The sequence below is a fragment of the Sorex araneus genome, chromosome 3 (assembly GCF_027595985.1).
Source record: "Sorex araneus isolate mSorAra2 chromosome 3, mSorAra2.pri, whole genome shotgun sequence".
NCBI lineage: Eukaryota > Metazoa > Chordata > Mammalia > Eulipotyphla > Soricidae > Sorex > Sorex araneus.
Window position 1 is genome coordinate 193,016,719 of NC_073304.1, and position 16,019 is coordinate 193,032,737.

At 49.2% G+C, this 16,019-nt stretch overlaps 1 protein-coding gene and 2 non-coding genes across 3 annotated transcripts in view; 1 reads left to right on the forward strand and 2 right to left on the reverse strand.

Moving 5' to 3' along the window:
• NXN (nucleoredoxin) overlaps positions 1-12,265 on the reverse strand; it is a 170,471-nt gene extending 158,206 nt beyond the window's left edge. Inside the window, exon 1 of the mRNA XM_004604992.2 lies at positions 11,776-12,265. Within this exon, the coding sequence (XP_004605049.2) occupies positions 11,776-12,168 (393 nt within the window). The 5' untranslated portion in view covers positions 12,169-12,265. The remainder of the gene's footprint in view (positions 1-11,775) is intronic.
• Positions 12,266-14,358: 2,093 nt separating this feature from the next.
• On the forward strand, positions 14,359-14,465 carry LOC129403836 (U6 spliceosomal RNA). Its single transcript, XR_008629496.1, has one exon. It is a non-coding gene; the product is annotated as a U6 spliceosomal RNA (small nuclear RNA).
• Positions 14,466-15,495: 1,030 nt separating this feature from the next.
• LOC129403822 (U6 spliceosomal RNA) lies at positions 15,496-15,602 on the reverse strand. The gene has a single exon (XR_008629483.1). It is a non-coding gene; the product is annotated as a U6 spliceosomal RNA (small nuclear RNA).
• Positions 15,603-16,019: the final 417 nt, after the last annotated feature.

Sequence of the window (16,019 nt, forward strand, 5' to 3'; positions counted from 1 at the left end):
CAGGCACAAGTCCAGAGTGGAAACAACTCTACCCTCACACACACATACACTGCCATGCAGAATAGGATTTTCCAAAGTGGACAATACTGCCCAGACAGGGCATGTGTACTGGAACGACCCAGGGTGAGGGACGGTAGTAGCTTCTGGTGCAGTTGGGGGTGCTTTCTATTTGTTCTTTTTTTTTGCCCTGGGTCACACCCGGCGATGCACAGGGGTTACTCCTGGCTCATGCACTGAGGAATTACTCCTGGCGGTGCTTGGGGGACCATACGGGATGCTGGGAATCGAACCTGGGTCAGCCTGTGCAAGATAAAAGCCCTACCTGCTGTGCTATCACTCCAGCCCCTTGTTCCCCTTTTTTTTTTATTCCCCCCCTTTTTTTTAAGAGAAAGAAACTCCACTTTCTTTGGTAGATTTATTGGGGGGGAGGGGGTGCTGACTAATTCTTTTCTTTTTCCTGAACGGGAGCAACAAGCCAACTAAGTTTGGGAAACACCGAGCCTTAGAGGAAGACTTTGTGGTTTTTCTTTCTTTTCCTTTTGTTTTTGTTTGGTTTGGGGGGGCAACACTGGGCGGTGCTCAGAGCTTACTCCTGGCTCTGCAGGGATCACTCCTGCTGGACTCAGGGGACCATCTAGGGTGCCGGAGACGAACCTGGGTCAGCCATGTGTAAGGCTTTACCCTCTGTGCTATCTCTTGGGCCCTGGTGTTGTGATTTTTTTCCCCCATTGCCCATTGTTCTATCCAATCTTCATATTTCACATCAGACCCTGAAAAATGAGTAACAGATGAGACAGCTGTGCTGTGAGCCACCATGATCAAAAGAAAACTGTCTTGACCTGATCACATTTAAAGGGGGGGGAAAGGCAATGTCTTCTGGTTTTAAAAACAGACTAAATCTGTTCAGATTTTTATCCCAAGGATATTGACCAAAGACGACAAATAAAAACCTGCAAAACCAATCCATCTGGACAAAATTCTCCTGGGGAAATCAGGGAAGAAACCTTATCCTTAACAACAGCAAAACTTCACCACACCCTGCTTTATGGCTATTCAACAATGCTCCAAGATAAAAACCATTATTCACCAGAGAAATAATTCTTGACTTTACCTGTGGTCAGCATCTGCATCACAAAAATTCAGCAGGGAGTGGAGGATAAATGTAAGAAGAAGTTAGCTGAACTTTCAGTTAAACTGGCTCTTTCTTTAATGGTTTTCTGAAGTGTCGTTTATACAAAAACACATTGTATATCTGGTCCAAGAGTTATGACCAGCAAACAGCAGAAAATTTATGTTTGCTTTTAATCACAGATGCCACGGAACAAAAGTTTCCATTACGGGGTTTCACTCCAGAATAACAGCACTCAGGCAACTTTCAATTACTATACTCCTTACTTGTCATAAAGCAGAAAGCACATGTTTGAGATTTCACTGGAAGTTATAACAGCAGTTTCTGAAAAACCTCATAAAAGGGAAGACTGATTTAGTCCCAGGATCTCGGCAGGATACCTGAAGTTCAATTTTGTCTCTGAACAAAAGCAGTGAAACAACCCATGAGGGCTTTGCATAGGATGAAGGGGAGCAGGGGTACTTCGATGACTGATCTAAAAAAAGCCAAATCATTAAAAGGCCCTTAGAAACCACCACGGCGGAAAGGCAGCAACGAAAAAAAAAAGAAGGTCTGCTTCTCCGGTCTTCCAGGCAACAGCAAATGTTTTAGGCAGTTAAACTCCCTCTATCTTATTTCAGAGTCTGCTATGCAGATCCAGACTGAATCCACGCAGGGAGTCATTTGTTGAAAAGAGAATGTTCGGCTCCCTTCTCTGTCCTGGAGAATGTTTGATGTGAACCTTTTTTTTTTTTTTTTAAGATACAATTTCATGAACAGAAAGACCCGAGTTGAATTGAAGGGAGTTCAGCGGAACCCTTTCATCCAACACTGTAACCCTGATCTAATAATCGGTTCTCTTTGCTTCCATTCTCCAACTCGCATACACTTTGAAAGTTAAAATGCTTAATATCTACTGATTACGACTTGCTGGAAGACGTAATATGCATGCAATTTGAGTTCCACGGGAGAAAGGCTTGAGAAACACCAACTATGAAACATAAAAGCACAGAAGGAGAGAAGGATATGTCTCCTGAGTATCTGAGCGGACTCAGATTTATTTATTTATTTATTTATTTTGTCACTTAGGAAATGAAAGAGCGGAGCCTTTTCCCATTTTCAGAAGTGGAGCTACACATCCATGTGCTCACTGGCTTGAAAGAGCCTTCATTAAGAAACAAAAAAAAAACCTAAGAAAAACCACCCACATCTTGTAGGCATATATAATTATCAATTAAGTCCCAACCCTAATACGAAATGTTAATATCTAGCTACTTAACTGTGAAACACACACTGCAACTCATATGTCCCTTAGTACAGAGCTAGAAGTAAGCCCTGAGCACCTTCATATTTGTAAACCCCCCCAAGAAAAAAAAATCACCAAAAGTTCAGGGCAAGGACATCTATACAAAGGCTTTATGGAAGCTCTGAGAAACATCCCACTGAGAGGTAAAAGACAAGATCGCTTCTTACAGCAGAGAACCCAGGACTAGCTTTACAAGTTCCAAAAGTGCAGTTGGGGGGACGTACCGCAAAGGAGGGAGGAGGCTGGAGAAAGTTGGGGACCACACTCCAGAGCTGTTTCACAACTTTTTTCCAAGTAGCCCCCTCTCAAACCTTGTTTCCCTCCTGTGCCCCAAACACACCCGCCCTGTTGGTTGGCACCCTAGTGTCAAGCCCTGGACCCCCATCTGCTCCATTTTTACCTGTGGCCCCCTTGAAATGTCCTGGGGAGCCCACAAAGGGCCATGTGCCCCCCAGTTGAGAGATACTGGTCTAGAGAATGATGGAAGGGGCCACAGTTGGCAGCAAGGAGCCCTAGGAAAAGGTAAGCAGGAGTCCAGCCGTGATGGCAGGGATGGAGAAAAAGGGTCAGCGTCCAGAGCTATTAGAAGACCAAATCAACAAGACTTCGCTCCCTTTTGGATGTGAAGAGCAGAGGAGAATCAAGGTGACTGCTGAGGGGGCTGGAGAGTGAGCACAGAGGAGAGGGTTGCTTGCCTTATATGTGGCTAACCTGTGTTTAATCCCTGGCACCCCATTGGTTCCCTGAGCCCGCCAGGAATGACTCCTGGGCACCACCAGGTACAAAAGCAAAAAATATGTCTCTGGGGGCCAGGGAGATCTCAATGTGCAGGCAGGAGGTCCAGGTTCCATCCCTATGCTGCCTGGTCCCCAGGGCACAGCTGGGAGTGACACACCAAGCAATATGTTGGGAATAGATAGCCCCACAGCACTGCAAAGTGTGGTCCCCAACCAGACAAAACCCAAGGGCCAAAGAGAGCTCAGCAGAATAAGCACATGCTGGACAAGCAGGGGTCCCAGGTTCCATCTCCCACATCACCTGAGCACCACAAGATGAGCCCCCCCCCCAAAAAAATGACTCTTAAGACTCAAGAACTCTGAATTTAAAAATTACAGCAAGGGACAACAGGTAGGGTGTTTGCCTTGCACACGGCCAACCCCGGTTCGATTCCTAGCATCCCATATAGTCCCCTGAGCACCGCCAGGGGTGATTCCTGAGTGCAGAGCCAGGAGTAACCCCTGTGCATTGCCAGGTGTGACCCAAAAAGCAAAATAAATAAATAAATAAATAAAAATTACAGCAAGGGAATAGAGTGGGAGGTGGGGTGGGGGAGTAGAACAACAGTACAGAGGGTAAGCAGGTAAGGCGCTCACTTTGCATGACCTGGGTTCGATCCCTGGCACCCCACATGGTCCCTCTGAGCCCCACGAGGAGTGATTCCTGAGCATAGGGCCAGGAATAACCCCTGAGCATCGATGGGTGTGACCCAAAACAAAAACAAAATATCAGCTGGATAGTACAGCTGGTAGAGTGTTTGCCTTCCACACTGCTGACCCAGGTAAAACCCCAGCATCCCATATGGTCCCCCAAGCACCGCCAAGAGTGATTCCCGAGTGCAGAGCCAGGAGTAATCTGAGCGTGGCTGGGTGTGACCCAAAAAGCAAAACAAAACAGCAAGGGGGAGGTAACTAGAATGATAGTACATTAAGTAGGGTACTTGCCTTACACATGGCTGACTGGATTCAATCCCCAGCACCCCACATGGTCCCCAGCACTGCCGGGAGTGCTCTTTGAGTGAAAAGTCAGGAGTAAATCCTGTGCACCACTGGGTATGGCCCCAAAACTAGAATAAAATAACAGCAAGATGAGGTCAGGGGAAATAGCTCTGAAGGTGAGACTGTATGATTTGTTAGCACCCAAGCAGGGCCTGGTCCCTCCAGTATCACAAGGTGTGGCCCCCAAAAGCAACTATAGAATTAAAAGCAAGATACGCTTTGTTTTTTGTACCACACAAATGGCTCAAGAACCATTCTAATGGTGCTAGGGTCCCGTGCAGTGCCGGAATGGAACCTGCAGGCACAGTGCCACGATCAAAGCCAGGGCTGGCACCTACAAAGCCGGCGCTCCAGCTCTCCGCACCCAATCAAGGCGAGATCTACAGCAACAGTGCGCAAGAACTTCAGGAAAGCCAGGATCAGCGAAAAGACCTTAAATGCATAGCCATTTTCTGTTAATGGCCTTGGAATAACCATCATGGTAAATTAATGAAATACGGAAGACTAAGCACCCTGGCGGTTAACACTGAGCACCGCTGGGAATTCAGGTCATGAAGAAAGAAAAAATATATATACCGGGGAGGGGGATACGGCTCAGCAGTAAAGTGCTTGCCTTGCATGTGTGAGGCCCGGGGTTCAATTCCCAGCACTGCCAATAAATAAATAAACCAAAAAAAAAAAAAAAAGAAAGAAAACCTATCCTATACCAAGAATATTCTTTCTCCCTAAAACAGAAATCCATGTAGTAAGAAGCCCAGATTAATTCTGAACGGGGCTCTCTAGAGTCCCAGAGCCTTAAACCCTAGCAGAAAAAAAAGGGCCTCCCCCAACCTGAGGGACTTGTTCATCCGCCATCCCAGCTGAGCACAACACAAAGCTTTCTTTGTCAAGTGTGTGCAGCTATTAAAACAAGGCCTTGCACCAAAAGAAACAGTGATAGACGTGGGGAGGGGGGAGAAGTGAGATCTATGAGTCTCCCCCAAGGCCCACAGCTTTCCACGGCGCCGGTCACTTTTTGAGCCCTGTTAGCAGGCACGAGGATGAGCAGGAGCGGTGGCATCTCATCAGTGAGGCCCGGGTCACTAACCAGAAGACATGCGCCAGGCCAGCAGCGACGACAAGCCCAAACAAGCCTACCCTTCAGCATTCCAGAGCAGGAAAGGGAGGTGGCTCTGCTTTGGGGCGCTGCTTCGACGGCTTCAGAGCCCCGGCACTGTCTACTTCCCCGGTGAAAGAGCCACCTGCCTGCCACTGCCAGGTGGCCTCAAGTGATGCCGCAGATCTGCAGGAGAAGCCCCAGCTGGAGCAAACCACAGACGATCACCCAGTACGCCACAACTCTCAAGAAGGGTGGCTCATCTCTTGAAGCTGTTCCCCTCGAGGACCAGAGGAACTATCCCTGAAGGTAGGGGGCTGGCCTTGCACATGGTCCCCTGAGCCCTGCCAGGAGTCAGCCCTGCGCACTGCCAAGATGCGGCCTAAAGACAGCAACGGAAAAGGTTCCGAGGGCAGCACTGCTATCCTAGAACTATAACAGTATTTTCTACACTCGTTTGTGTCCATGGCTTCATTCTTGTACTTCCTTCTCCACAATTATAATCTCTTCGAGGGCAATTCATTCAACTCCTTTACCATGTCCCCTCGTATGCTTGTAAGAAGTCATTTTTTGGAAAAGTGAAAAATAAAGGCAAGAGGACAAGAGAGGCTGGGTACAGGGGGTAAAGCACGTGACTTGCATGCAGCCAACCCACCTTCGATGTGTCCCGAGCAGGACCAGGAGTGATGCCTGAGCACAGTCAGGAGAAAGCTCTGAGCATAGCAGCAGCAGCCACGGCGGCGGCAGCAAGCCATCCTTACCATTTTGCAATTCTGTAACATGATATATTTTAAAGGTTCAGCCATGACAAGGATTACTGTCATAACCACCAATAAATAACAAGAATTAGCATAAACTGACATGCCAGGCCTGTGTGTATTCTCTCGCAAACCCTGAGACAGGTGTGATTACTAACTTCATTTTACTAATGAAGAATCTATGGCACAGGGATGTAGAATAACTTGGACATGGTCACACAGTAATAATAGCAGAGCCAGACCTGATTTCAGGCAGGCAGATCAGCCTATAAATATATATATAAGCATTGTAGCACTGTCGTCCCATTGTTCATCGATTTGCATGAGCAGGAACCAGTAACATCTCCATTGTGAAAAACTTGTTGTTACTGTTTTTGGCATATCGAATACGCCACAGGGAGTTTGCCAGGCTCTGCCATGCGGGCGGGATACTCTCGGTAGCTTGCCTGCCTCTCCGAGAGGGACGGAGAAACCGAACCCAGGTCGGCTGTGTGCAAGGCAAACACCCTACCCACTGTGCTATTGCTCCAGTCCCAAATATATATATATGTATATATATTATATATATATAAATAAAAACAAATAAATATAGTTTTGTTCTGGGGCTGCACCCAGCAGTGCTCAGGGATCACTCCTGGAGGGGAGGGTACTGGGTGGGGGACCATAAGTGGTGCTGGGGATTGCACCAGAGTTGGTGCATGGCAAGTGCCCTACCTGCTGTGCTATATTTCTGGCCCCATGCACCTGCATGCTTAACCACTACATGAGACAGCTTCATCATGCGAAAAAGAGAAATGAAATGAAAAATACATTGCAAGGGTCAAAGAGAGAGTTCAATGGGCCAGAGTACATGATTTGTATGCTGGAGAGCCACGTTCAATCCCTGTCAGCACCAGGACCTAGCATGACCAGGAAGTGAGCCCCAAGCAACAGACAAGCCAGGAGTAGCCCCTGAGCACTACTGGGTATGGTTCCCCAAAGAAGCATTGCAAATTATGGGGAGAGGAAGAGGTCTCTCAAGGAAAATTGTTTCTACTACTTTAATCAGACTTTTATCTTTTATTAGACTGATCTAAACCCCAGAAACAGTCAACTAAAGGAGTTTGTTCCAGCTGGTCCAGACCTCTTATATGGAAAGCAGAAAATCTCTGTCTTCAAAGTGCTTTTCTGTCATCTTCTTCCCTTTCATAAGTAAGAAGGAAGGATTGGGGCCAGGAGACAGCTCAAGTGGCAGGTCAGATACCTTGTAGTGTAAGGCTAGGTTTGCTCTGCAGACCCCACAGTCCCCAGTACTGCCAGGTGTAGTCCTGGTGAGAACCACTCCATGGATGACCCTAAGCAATGCTGGGAGTGGCCCATATCAAAAAGAGGAGACAATGCCAGGGAGATAGTACAGTGGGTAGGATGCTTGCCTTGCACTTGCAGACCCCAGTTCAATCCCTAGCATGACATATGGTCCCCTGAGCACTTCCAAGTATGGCCCAGGAGTAAGCCCTGAGCAACACCAGGCATGGCCCAAAAACAAAAATAAAAGGTGAGGGGTAGGGGCATCAGGGATGTAAATCAAGTGGTAGAGTATGTCTCTTGTCTGTGCTGGATTAGATCCCTGACACTACTGCATGGTTCCCTAAACACCACCAAGCATATATCAAGCAGTGCAGCCTCAACGATAACAGCGCACCCCCCCCCAATAAAAAAAAAAAGTTAAAAGAAAAGGTAGAGTGATACAGCAGGGTCAAAAGAATCATTCCTGGGGCCAGAGCAATCGAAGAATGGGTAGGGGCTTGCCTTGCATGCAGCTAATCTGGATTCAATCCCTGGTATCCGGTATGGTCTCTGAGTCTGTCAGAAGTCCTGAGTGCAGAACCAGGAGTAAAGCCAGGTATGGCCCAAAAATAACAATGACAACAACAACAACAACAACAACAACAAAAGAACCTGTGTTGATAGCACAGTGGATAAGGTTTTTGCGTTCCATGCGGCTAACCCAGGTTTGATCCCCAGCAACCCATACATGCCCCAAACACTGCCAGGAGTGATCCCTGAGTACAGAGCCAGGAGTAAGCCCTGAGCAACTCCTGAGCCAGATATGATCCCCTCCCCAAAAGGGAAAAAAAAATACTGAAGCACAGTCAACTGATCTTAGAATTACAGGTTGCTTGACAAAACTACTCTCCTAAATGTCTTCAATGAGATTCTATTATCAGAGAATTACAATATCGATATAGCCTATTTATTTTTTTATATATAGCCTATTTAAATGTGTGTGCTTAGAAGTCAACATATGAAGTTTCAGTTATTTCTGCAGGGTTGGGGAGATGGCCCAGAGAGCCTGAGCATATGCTCTGCATGTGTGAGCCCTAGGTTCAATCTCCAGCACCACATGGTCCCCTAGCACCCTGCAGGGGTGAGCCAAAAACAAAACAAAACTGCTAAAACATGCAGAAACAGGGCAACTTTCCATAAAGAAGTCTTTATTAAAGAGGCTAGTATCCTTTTACTTTGCTTTTTTTTTTTTTTTTTGATGGGAGGCAGGGCACACCCAGTATTCTCAGGGCTATGCTGGTGATAGTTCAGGGGACCATATGGAGTGCTGGGGACTGAACCCAGGTCGGCCTGTAGAAGCAAGTGCCCTACCTTTTGTACTATCTCTCCAGATCCAAGGATCCCTTTATATTGTGTTTTCTCCCAGCTCCAATCAGGGAAAGAAGAACCAGACAAAATGTAGGCTTAACGTACACGGTTATCCCAACTTTCTTACTATAAAAAGGGGAAATTAATAAAAGAAGAAGAAAAAAAAGAAATGCCACACAGCATTTTCTTTCCCCACCATAATTTTTCAATTTTCTTTAGAGAAATGCCAGCCAATAACTAATTAGAACCATATCCTTTGTTATCCCTACGGGAAGAAGTATATAAATGCTTTTAAAGAACAAATGTTAATGAGAACTTAAAAAAATTAGTAATCTGGAACTCTGGTTTCCCTTTAGCATAAAACAAAATTCTCTTCTTTTAAGGCTACTTTTACAGTTGGTGAATCAGCACGGACAGAGTCCATCAATAAGAAGGGAAGTGTCTCCCTGAGCTGGGGTACCCTGACTTTTCACTTAAGAATTTTTGTTTGTCTTTGAGCTACATCCCGCAATGCTCAGGGGTTGCTCCTGGCTCTGCACGAAAGAATCACTCCTGGTAGGCTCTGGGGACCATATGGGATGCTGGGGATCGAACCCGAGTGGGCCACATGCAAGGCAAGCACCTCACCCGCTGTACTATCACTCTGGCCCCTTCACTCAAAAACCCCTTTTCTTATCATAGAATTGGCCTCACAAGCTCACAGACTTCTAAGCACTCCGATTTCAGAGACAAAAATACCAAGTTATAGAAAAGAAATCTGTTCTACATCTCTTTTTATTTCAAGCAAGTACACAGCACTTGTAGCTTCCAAGAGTGTGTTTTTCATAAAAACACAGCTGGGGGTGGGGGTGGAGGGCTGGAGAAACAGCACAGTGGGTAGGACACTTGCCTTGCATGCAGCTGACTCAGGTTAGATCCCAGGCAGCACATATGGTTCCCAAGTCCCACCAGCAGTAATCCCTGAGCACAGAGCCAGGAGTAAGCCCTGAGCATCCCTGGGTGTGGGCCAGACCCCTACCCGCCCACCCACCACCACCAAAAAAAGGATTTGTTTTCATGAGCAAGTAAACTGTTAAACAGGAATTAGGGAATCTCGTGAGTGATAGAAATGCTAACATCGTGTGGGCACGTGAGGCATTTGAAATGAATTTTCAGAAGAGGATCAGATTCTGTCAGATTCTGACATTCTGCTGGAATGTCAGAACCTGCTAATTCCCATTCTGCTGGAATTAGCAGGTTCAACTGAGGACCACAGAGCTCTTTTTCTCTGTGTCAAAGGCACTACGAGTCAGGCCAGGGCATACATAAAGGACGAGGCATGTGCTATGTCATATCAAAGACTCTCCTTTCTCAAGAAAAGTTATTTAAGCGTTTACAAACATTTCAATTTGCTTGATCTCGTAGCTAACCAGCAAGTTTATTTTCCCCATTGGAAATGCACAATTGGTCTTAGGTCTAACAATTTACCAACACTCTATCTTTTAAAGTGCCAGAAATCATTTCCATTTCCCAATAAGGACATAATTTTACAGTTTGGTCCATAACAGAAATGTTCCGTAACAAGGCTGGTGAGCCTTGCACACAGCCAACCCACACAGTTCAATCCCCAGCACTGCCTACCACTCGGGCGTCCCCAGGGCCCACCATCACCATCAACGAAAACAAAGGATTCCCATCTTTTAAAGAAAAAAAAAAAAAGAACAGCCACTGGCCATTTATAGTCTATCATCCATATCAATCAGAAGTGGAGGGAAAAAAATCACCTTTAAAAGGTGGTTAAAATGTCAATTTTTTTTCTGAGTGGCTTGTGAACCCATGCTTTCCCAATGTTAAATTTATAAACTCAATTTGTTAAACTGTAATTCATACTTTAAATCCCACGCCTGTACCTCCCACTCCGTGGGATGGATGATTTATTGGAGACATTTGGGGGCACAGTAGAAGCCTCCTTTTGCTCGCACTAAATCTAAATCATGCTTCTTCACAAGATTCTGTCCACATTACAGCACACAGGGCATGCCATTACCCTTCTCCCTGGAGAACCTAGAGGTCCCGGGGAAAGTCCTCCAGTCCACTCCAGAAAGATTCCCCCGAAGAAAGGGCTGGCCTCGCACTGTTGCATCAGCACACAGAGCAGGAGCGTTCCAAAAACTTTCTCAGTGTCGGTGCATCACATTTCCTGAATTCGTTTCATTGAAACAGACATCTTTTCCAACACACACACACACACACACACACACACACACACACGAAAGGTGAAATCTAACATTTCCTTTGTAATATCCTCGTTCTGGTCTGGTTGCACATTATGGGACCGGTTCAGCATTTAATTCCAAGTGCTGCAAGGACAAGCGTGGCCACCAGCAACCAAGATCTGCAAGGACCGGGCTGTTCCCCTGCCCAGGAGGCGTCAGGGGGAGGAGAGCTGGACAGCGAGACAATGAAAAGCTCCCTGGTGGCCACTGATTCAACGGGGGGCGGGGGCGGGAGGAGGGAAGCAGGGTAGAGGAGCGAGTCTCCGTCTCGCCCAAAGCCACGGCCAGTGTCGGCCACGCCAGGGCGCGGGGTGTCCGGGCTCCGTCTCTCCCCGCAGGTCCCGGGGTCACCGCGGGAGGGGGGCCCCAGCCACAAGGATCGCTTACGGGAAGAAAGGAAACTTCCTGGTCTGGGCATTATGGGTAGGGGGCTCGCGCGCTCCCCCACCCCTCACAGGTATCTGCAGAGTCTGGGGGACCCAGGAAGGAAGGACCCCGCCCCCCACGCCTCTAGAGTAGAGGTGGGGTGGGGGTGTCACGGGGCCCCCAGACCCCACGCGCGCCCCCCTCCGCCTCCCTCCACCCCCAGTGAGTCCCAACATGTGAGGCCGAGACTGTCCACTCCTCCGGATACCAGCTGGGACCTGGGGGGGCGGGGAGATCCTCGGGGTGTCAAACTTCCACCGCGGGCGCCGGACGGAGGCCCAGTCCCGCGGGGTCCTTAGGAGAGGGGGCGGCCGGCGGCAGGGGACACTGAGGCCAGAGGGTGGAGGGGGGGAGCCAAGCGCGAGGGGCGGCCCCGGCTGCCGGGCCCCGGGCGCCCGCGAGGCCCGCGCCGCTCACCTTCCTGTGCTTCTCCTTGTAGGGCAGCGCCAGCCACGGCATGTCCCGCACGAAGTCCTGCCACTGCCGCTGGTCCTGGTCCGAGGACACGAAGACGATCTCCAGGCGGCGGCGCGGCTCGGGCTCGGCGGCGGCCCCGGCCCCCGGCCCCGGCCCGGCCCCGGCCCCCGGCCCCGCCGCCGCCGCCGCCGCCGCCGCCGCCGCGTCCCCCCGCAGGCGGCCGTAGAAGGCGGCCAGGCTGGCGCTGAGCTGCGCGCAGGGGGCGCTCAGGCTGCAGCCGAAGTAGAGCCCGAGCAGCGAGATGCCGCGGGAGCTCAGCGAGTGCACGTCCACCTCCTCGCCGCCGCCCGTCACCAGCTTCTCGCCGAGCAGCTCCTCCAGGAAGCCCGACATCCTGGCCCACCGCAGCCCCGGCACGCGGGCGCGCAGGCGTTGGCGACCCCGCAGCCTGGGTCCGTGCGGCTGGCGCAGGCGGCGGCGGGCGCGAGACGACCCGGAGCCCCGCCCCGGACACGCCCCCGACACGCCCCCGCGCCTGACCACGCCCCTCCCGCGGTCCCGGGCCGCGCGCGGCGCGCCCGCCGCACAGTCCGCGACCGCCGCGACGGACGCCTGCCCCGCCACCGCGCGCCGGGGACAATCCCGACTAGGAAGCCGGCCGGGAGTGCGCCGCCGCTCTGGCCAGAGTGAGCGGACGAGGCGTCTCGGTGGGCAAAGGAGACAGGACCCTTCTGAGGCTGGCGTCGCCTCGACCCTCTCTCCGTCTCCTCCCCGCTCCCGGAATCCTGAAATTCTCGCCCGACTCCTCCAGCCTCTCGAGTTCCCTGTCTTGTTCCCGCGCTGGCCCCGCGCTCCGTACACCAGCCCTTCCACCGTCCCGTGCCCCTCTGACATCTCGTGCTGCACGGACGGAACTTAGCAGGTTTCCGCACCGCCGCGCCCCCGTCCACCCTGGCCACGCTCCTGCGTGCGTTCCCGTCCACCCTGGCCACGCTCCTGCGTGCGTTCCATGCTCTCTGCTCTGAGTGAACCGCAGGAGGACGCTCCCCCCTTCTGTTTCTTTGTCTGACTCCTCATCGGGGCGCTGGGCACACCGTGGGCGCAGGCTGTTCCCGCCGCGAGTGGCCTTCTTCCCCCCTCCTCAAGCGCATGCCGCGTGCCCCAGCATCTCTAAATCAATGCCTGCTGCGCTCCTGAACCGCTTCCATCACTTCCATCAAGCCTGCTGAGAGCTGAGGAAAATTCTAGGGAATTTTATTTTCCCCCCAAGCTGGCAGGATGCCGTGCTGTGCTTAGAGAAAATTTGAATTAAACAGGCAGCCTGTGGCAAGTATTCCAGCCACAGACACGCACACATACACACAGGAAAAAATAAAAACGTGTGCCATGTCCACCCCGCCACAGAGGGCACACAGTTGTGTGTCCCTCTGCTCAGCTACCTGGGCGAGCAGCGGAATTCCTCTTACCCGCCCTCTCTGCGGTTTCTTGGGCATCTATTGCCACCTAATGGACAGAGTGAAAAAGGAAACGCGATTCACCAACGCGCAGTATGGGAAAAAGATACTGGCAGCCAAGCAGAATATTTTTGTTATTTTATAGCTGCTTTCCAAATACAACGATCACAGCACACTTCACAGGGGTTCACTGAAAACTCAGAATATAACCGCAAACTTAGGGCATAAACATGCATTTTCATGCCAAAGATTCTCAACTTGTCAGGGCTAGAACAAGAAATCGTACTGGTTTTCAGCTCTGTGAACTGTTCCTACGTAAACAGGTGAAGGCAAGGAAGTGGGAACCACAAGTGAATTGGAATTATCCAAGAATTTTCTCCAATTTCTTCAATCCACTGATACTGCTGCTCATTACACAAGTTGAATTCTTGGGTTTGGGGCTTCAAGGAAAATTCTGAATCAATTTTTAGTGTCATGCCAAAGTTCTGTGAGTCTTTGGGGAAAATATTTTCCTACAGCACAAGGGAAGTATCACTTTCATGAAAGTATCTTAAAGCTAATAATACTGGGTACCGGAGCTGCAGTGCAAAGGTGAGGGCTCTGGCATTGCACACAGCCAGCTTGGATTTGATCTCAGACACCCCATGTGGTCCCCCAAGCACCACTAGGAGTGATCCCTGAGTGTAGGACCAGAAGTAAGCCCTGAGCACAATCAGGTTGCAATGTCACTCCCCCCCAAATGAGCTATTACTATAGCAAATGTTGAATTATTAATTTGCTTTAAAATCCTAAAAATGAGGACCAGGGAATGTGACTCAGGTGGTAAAGTGCATGCCTAGTAGGTGTGAGATCCTGAGTTTGATCCCCAGAAACAGTTTGGTCCCCTGAGCACAGGCAACAGCGTCTTTTATTTTTTATTTATTTTTTTTTTTTGGTTTTTGGGTCACACCCGGCGATGCACAGGGGTTACTCCTGGCTCTTCACTCAGGAATTACCCCTGGAGGTGCTCAGGGGACCATATGGGATGCTGGGATTAGAACCCGGGTCGGCCGCGTGCAAGGCAAACGCCCTACCCGCTGTGCTATTGCTCCAGCCCCATCAACAGCGTCTTTTAAAAATAAATAATATAGTGCTTGCTTCAGCAGCACATATACTAAAATTGGAACAATTCAAAGAAGATTAACATGGTCCCTGAGCAAGGATGACACACAAATTCGTGAAGCGTTGCATATTTAATATGAAGTAACAGAACAGGAGACTAACACCCAAGAATAGTAGAAATAAGGACCAGGAGGTTTGCCCCATGGCTTGGAAGCCAGCCTCACATGCTGGTGGAAAGACAGCTCAGATAGAGAAGGGAACACGAAGTAAAGGGTGCTTGGAGGACCCGCTCACTGGGGTTGGGAGATGCATGCTGAATGTAGACTATAGATCAAACACAATGGCCACTCAATGCCTCTATTGCAAACCACAACACCCAAAAGGGGAGATAGAGCAAAAGGGAATGCCCTACCACAGAGGTGGCGTGAGGGGGGATGGGGTGGGGGTGGTGGGAGGGATACTGGGATCATTGGTGATGGAGAATGGGCACTGGTGGAGGGATGGGTACTCTATCATTGTGTGACTGAAACACAAACACAAAAGTTTGTAAGTATGTAAGTATGTACCTCATGGTGATTCACTATTAAAAACATTTTAATTAAAAAATTATAAATAAATAAATAATATAGGCTGGAGGGGCTGGAGTGGAGGAACTGACAGATAGTATAGGAGATGAGGTGCTTGCCTTGTATGCAGCAAACCCAAGTTCGAACCCCTGGCACTGCATTTGGGCTCCCAAAAAGATATCAATTAATACGGGCTTGAAAGATAGTACAGAGGGCAGGGCACTTGCTTTGTATGCAGCTGTGCCAGGGTTTAATCTCCAACACTCATCTGGTCTGCTGAGTTCCCACCAATAGTGATTTTTGAGCACAGACACAGGAGTAAGCCCTGAGCACCACAGAGTGTGGCCCCAAAACAACAAAACTTTAAAAATAATAATAATAAAATTATGAAAATGAGATTTAAATACTTTTTATCTTCTTGAACTGAGATTCCTAAGTGCAGAGCCAGGAGTAACCCATGAATATCCCTAGGTGTGGCCCAACCACCATTCTCTGCCCCCATCGCCCCTCCCGACTCTCTCCACTCCCCCACTCCCCCACCCCCCAGCAAACGACAACAAGCCTTACTATCTCTCTGACTTCTTTTTTTTTCTTTTTTTAAAAATATGGAACGATTCACGAATTTGCATGTCATCCATGGGCAGGGGCCATGCTAATCTTCTCTGTATTGTTACAATTTTAGTATATGTGCTGCCGAAGCGAGCACTCTCTGACTTCTTATAACAGGTAATAAAGCACCTTTCTTACCTCCATGAGACCTGGATTCGATTCCCAGGACTATTAAATAAATATATACATACATGCATGCATACACAAAATATTTTATCTTTTTTGGTGGGAGGGTCACACCTGCACAGGGGTTACTCCTGGCTCTGCACTCAGGAATTACTCCTGGCAGTGCTCAAGGGACCATATGGGATGCTGGGAGTCGAACCCAGGTCGGCCACGTGCAAGGCAAACACCCTACCCACTATGCTATCGCTCCAGCCCCATATTTTATCTTCTTATCCAAATTATGTTTTGATATACTGGTAGACACCATTATGACCTGGAAACACTGGTCATTTTTGTTTTTTGTGGGGCACATTCCATTATGCTCAGGGATTATTACTGACTGCTAAGG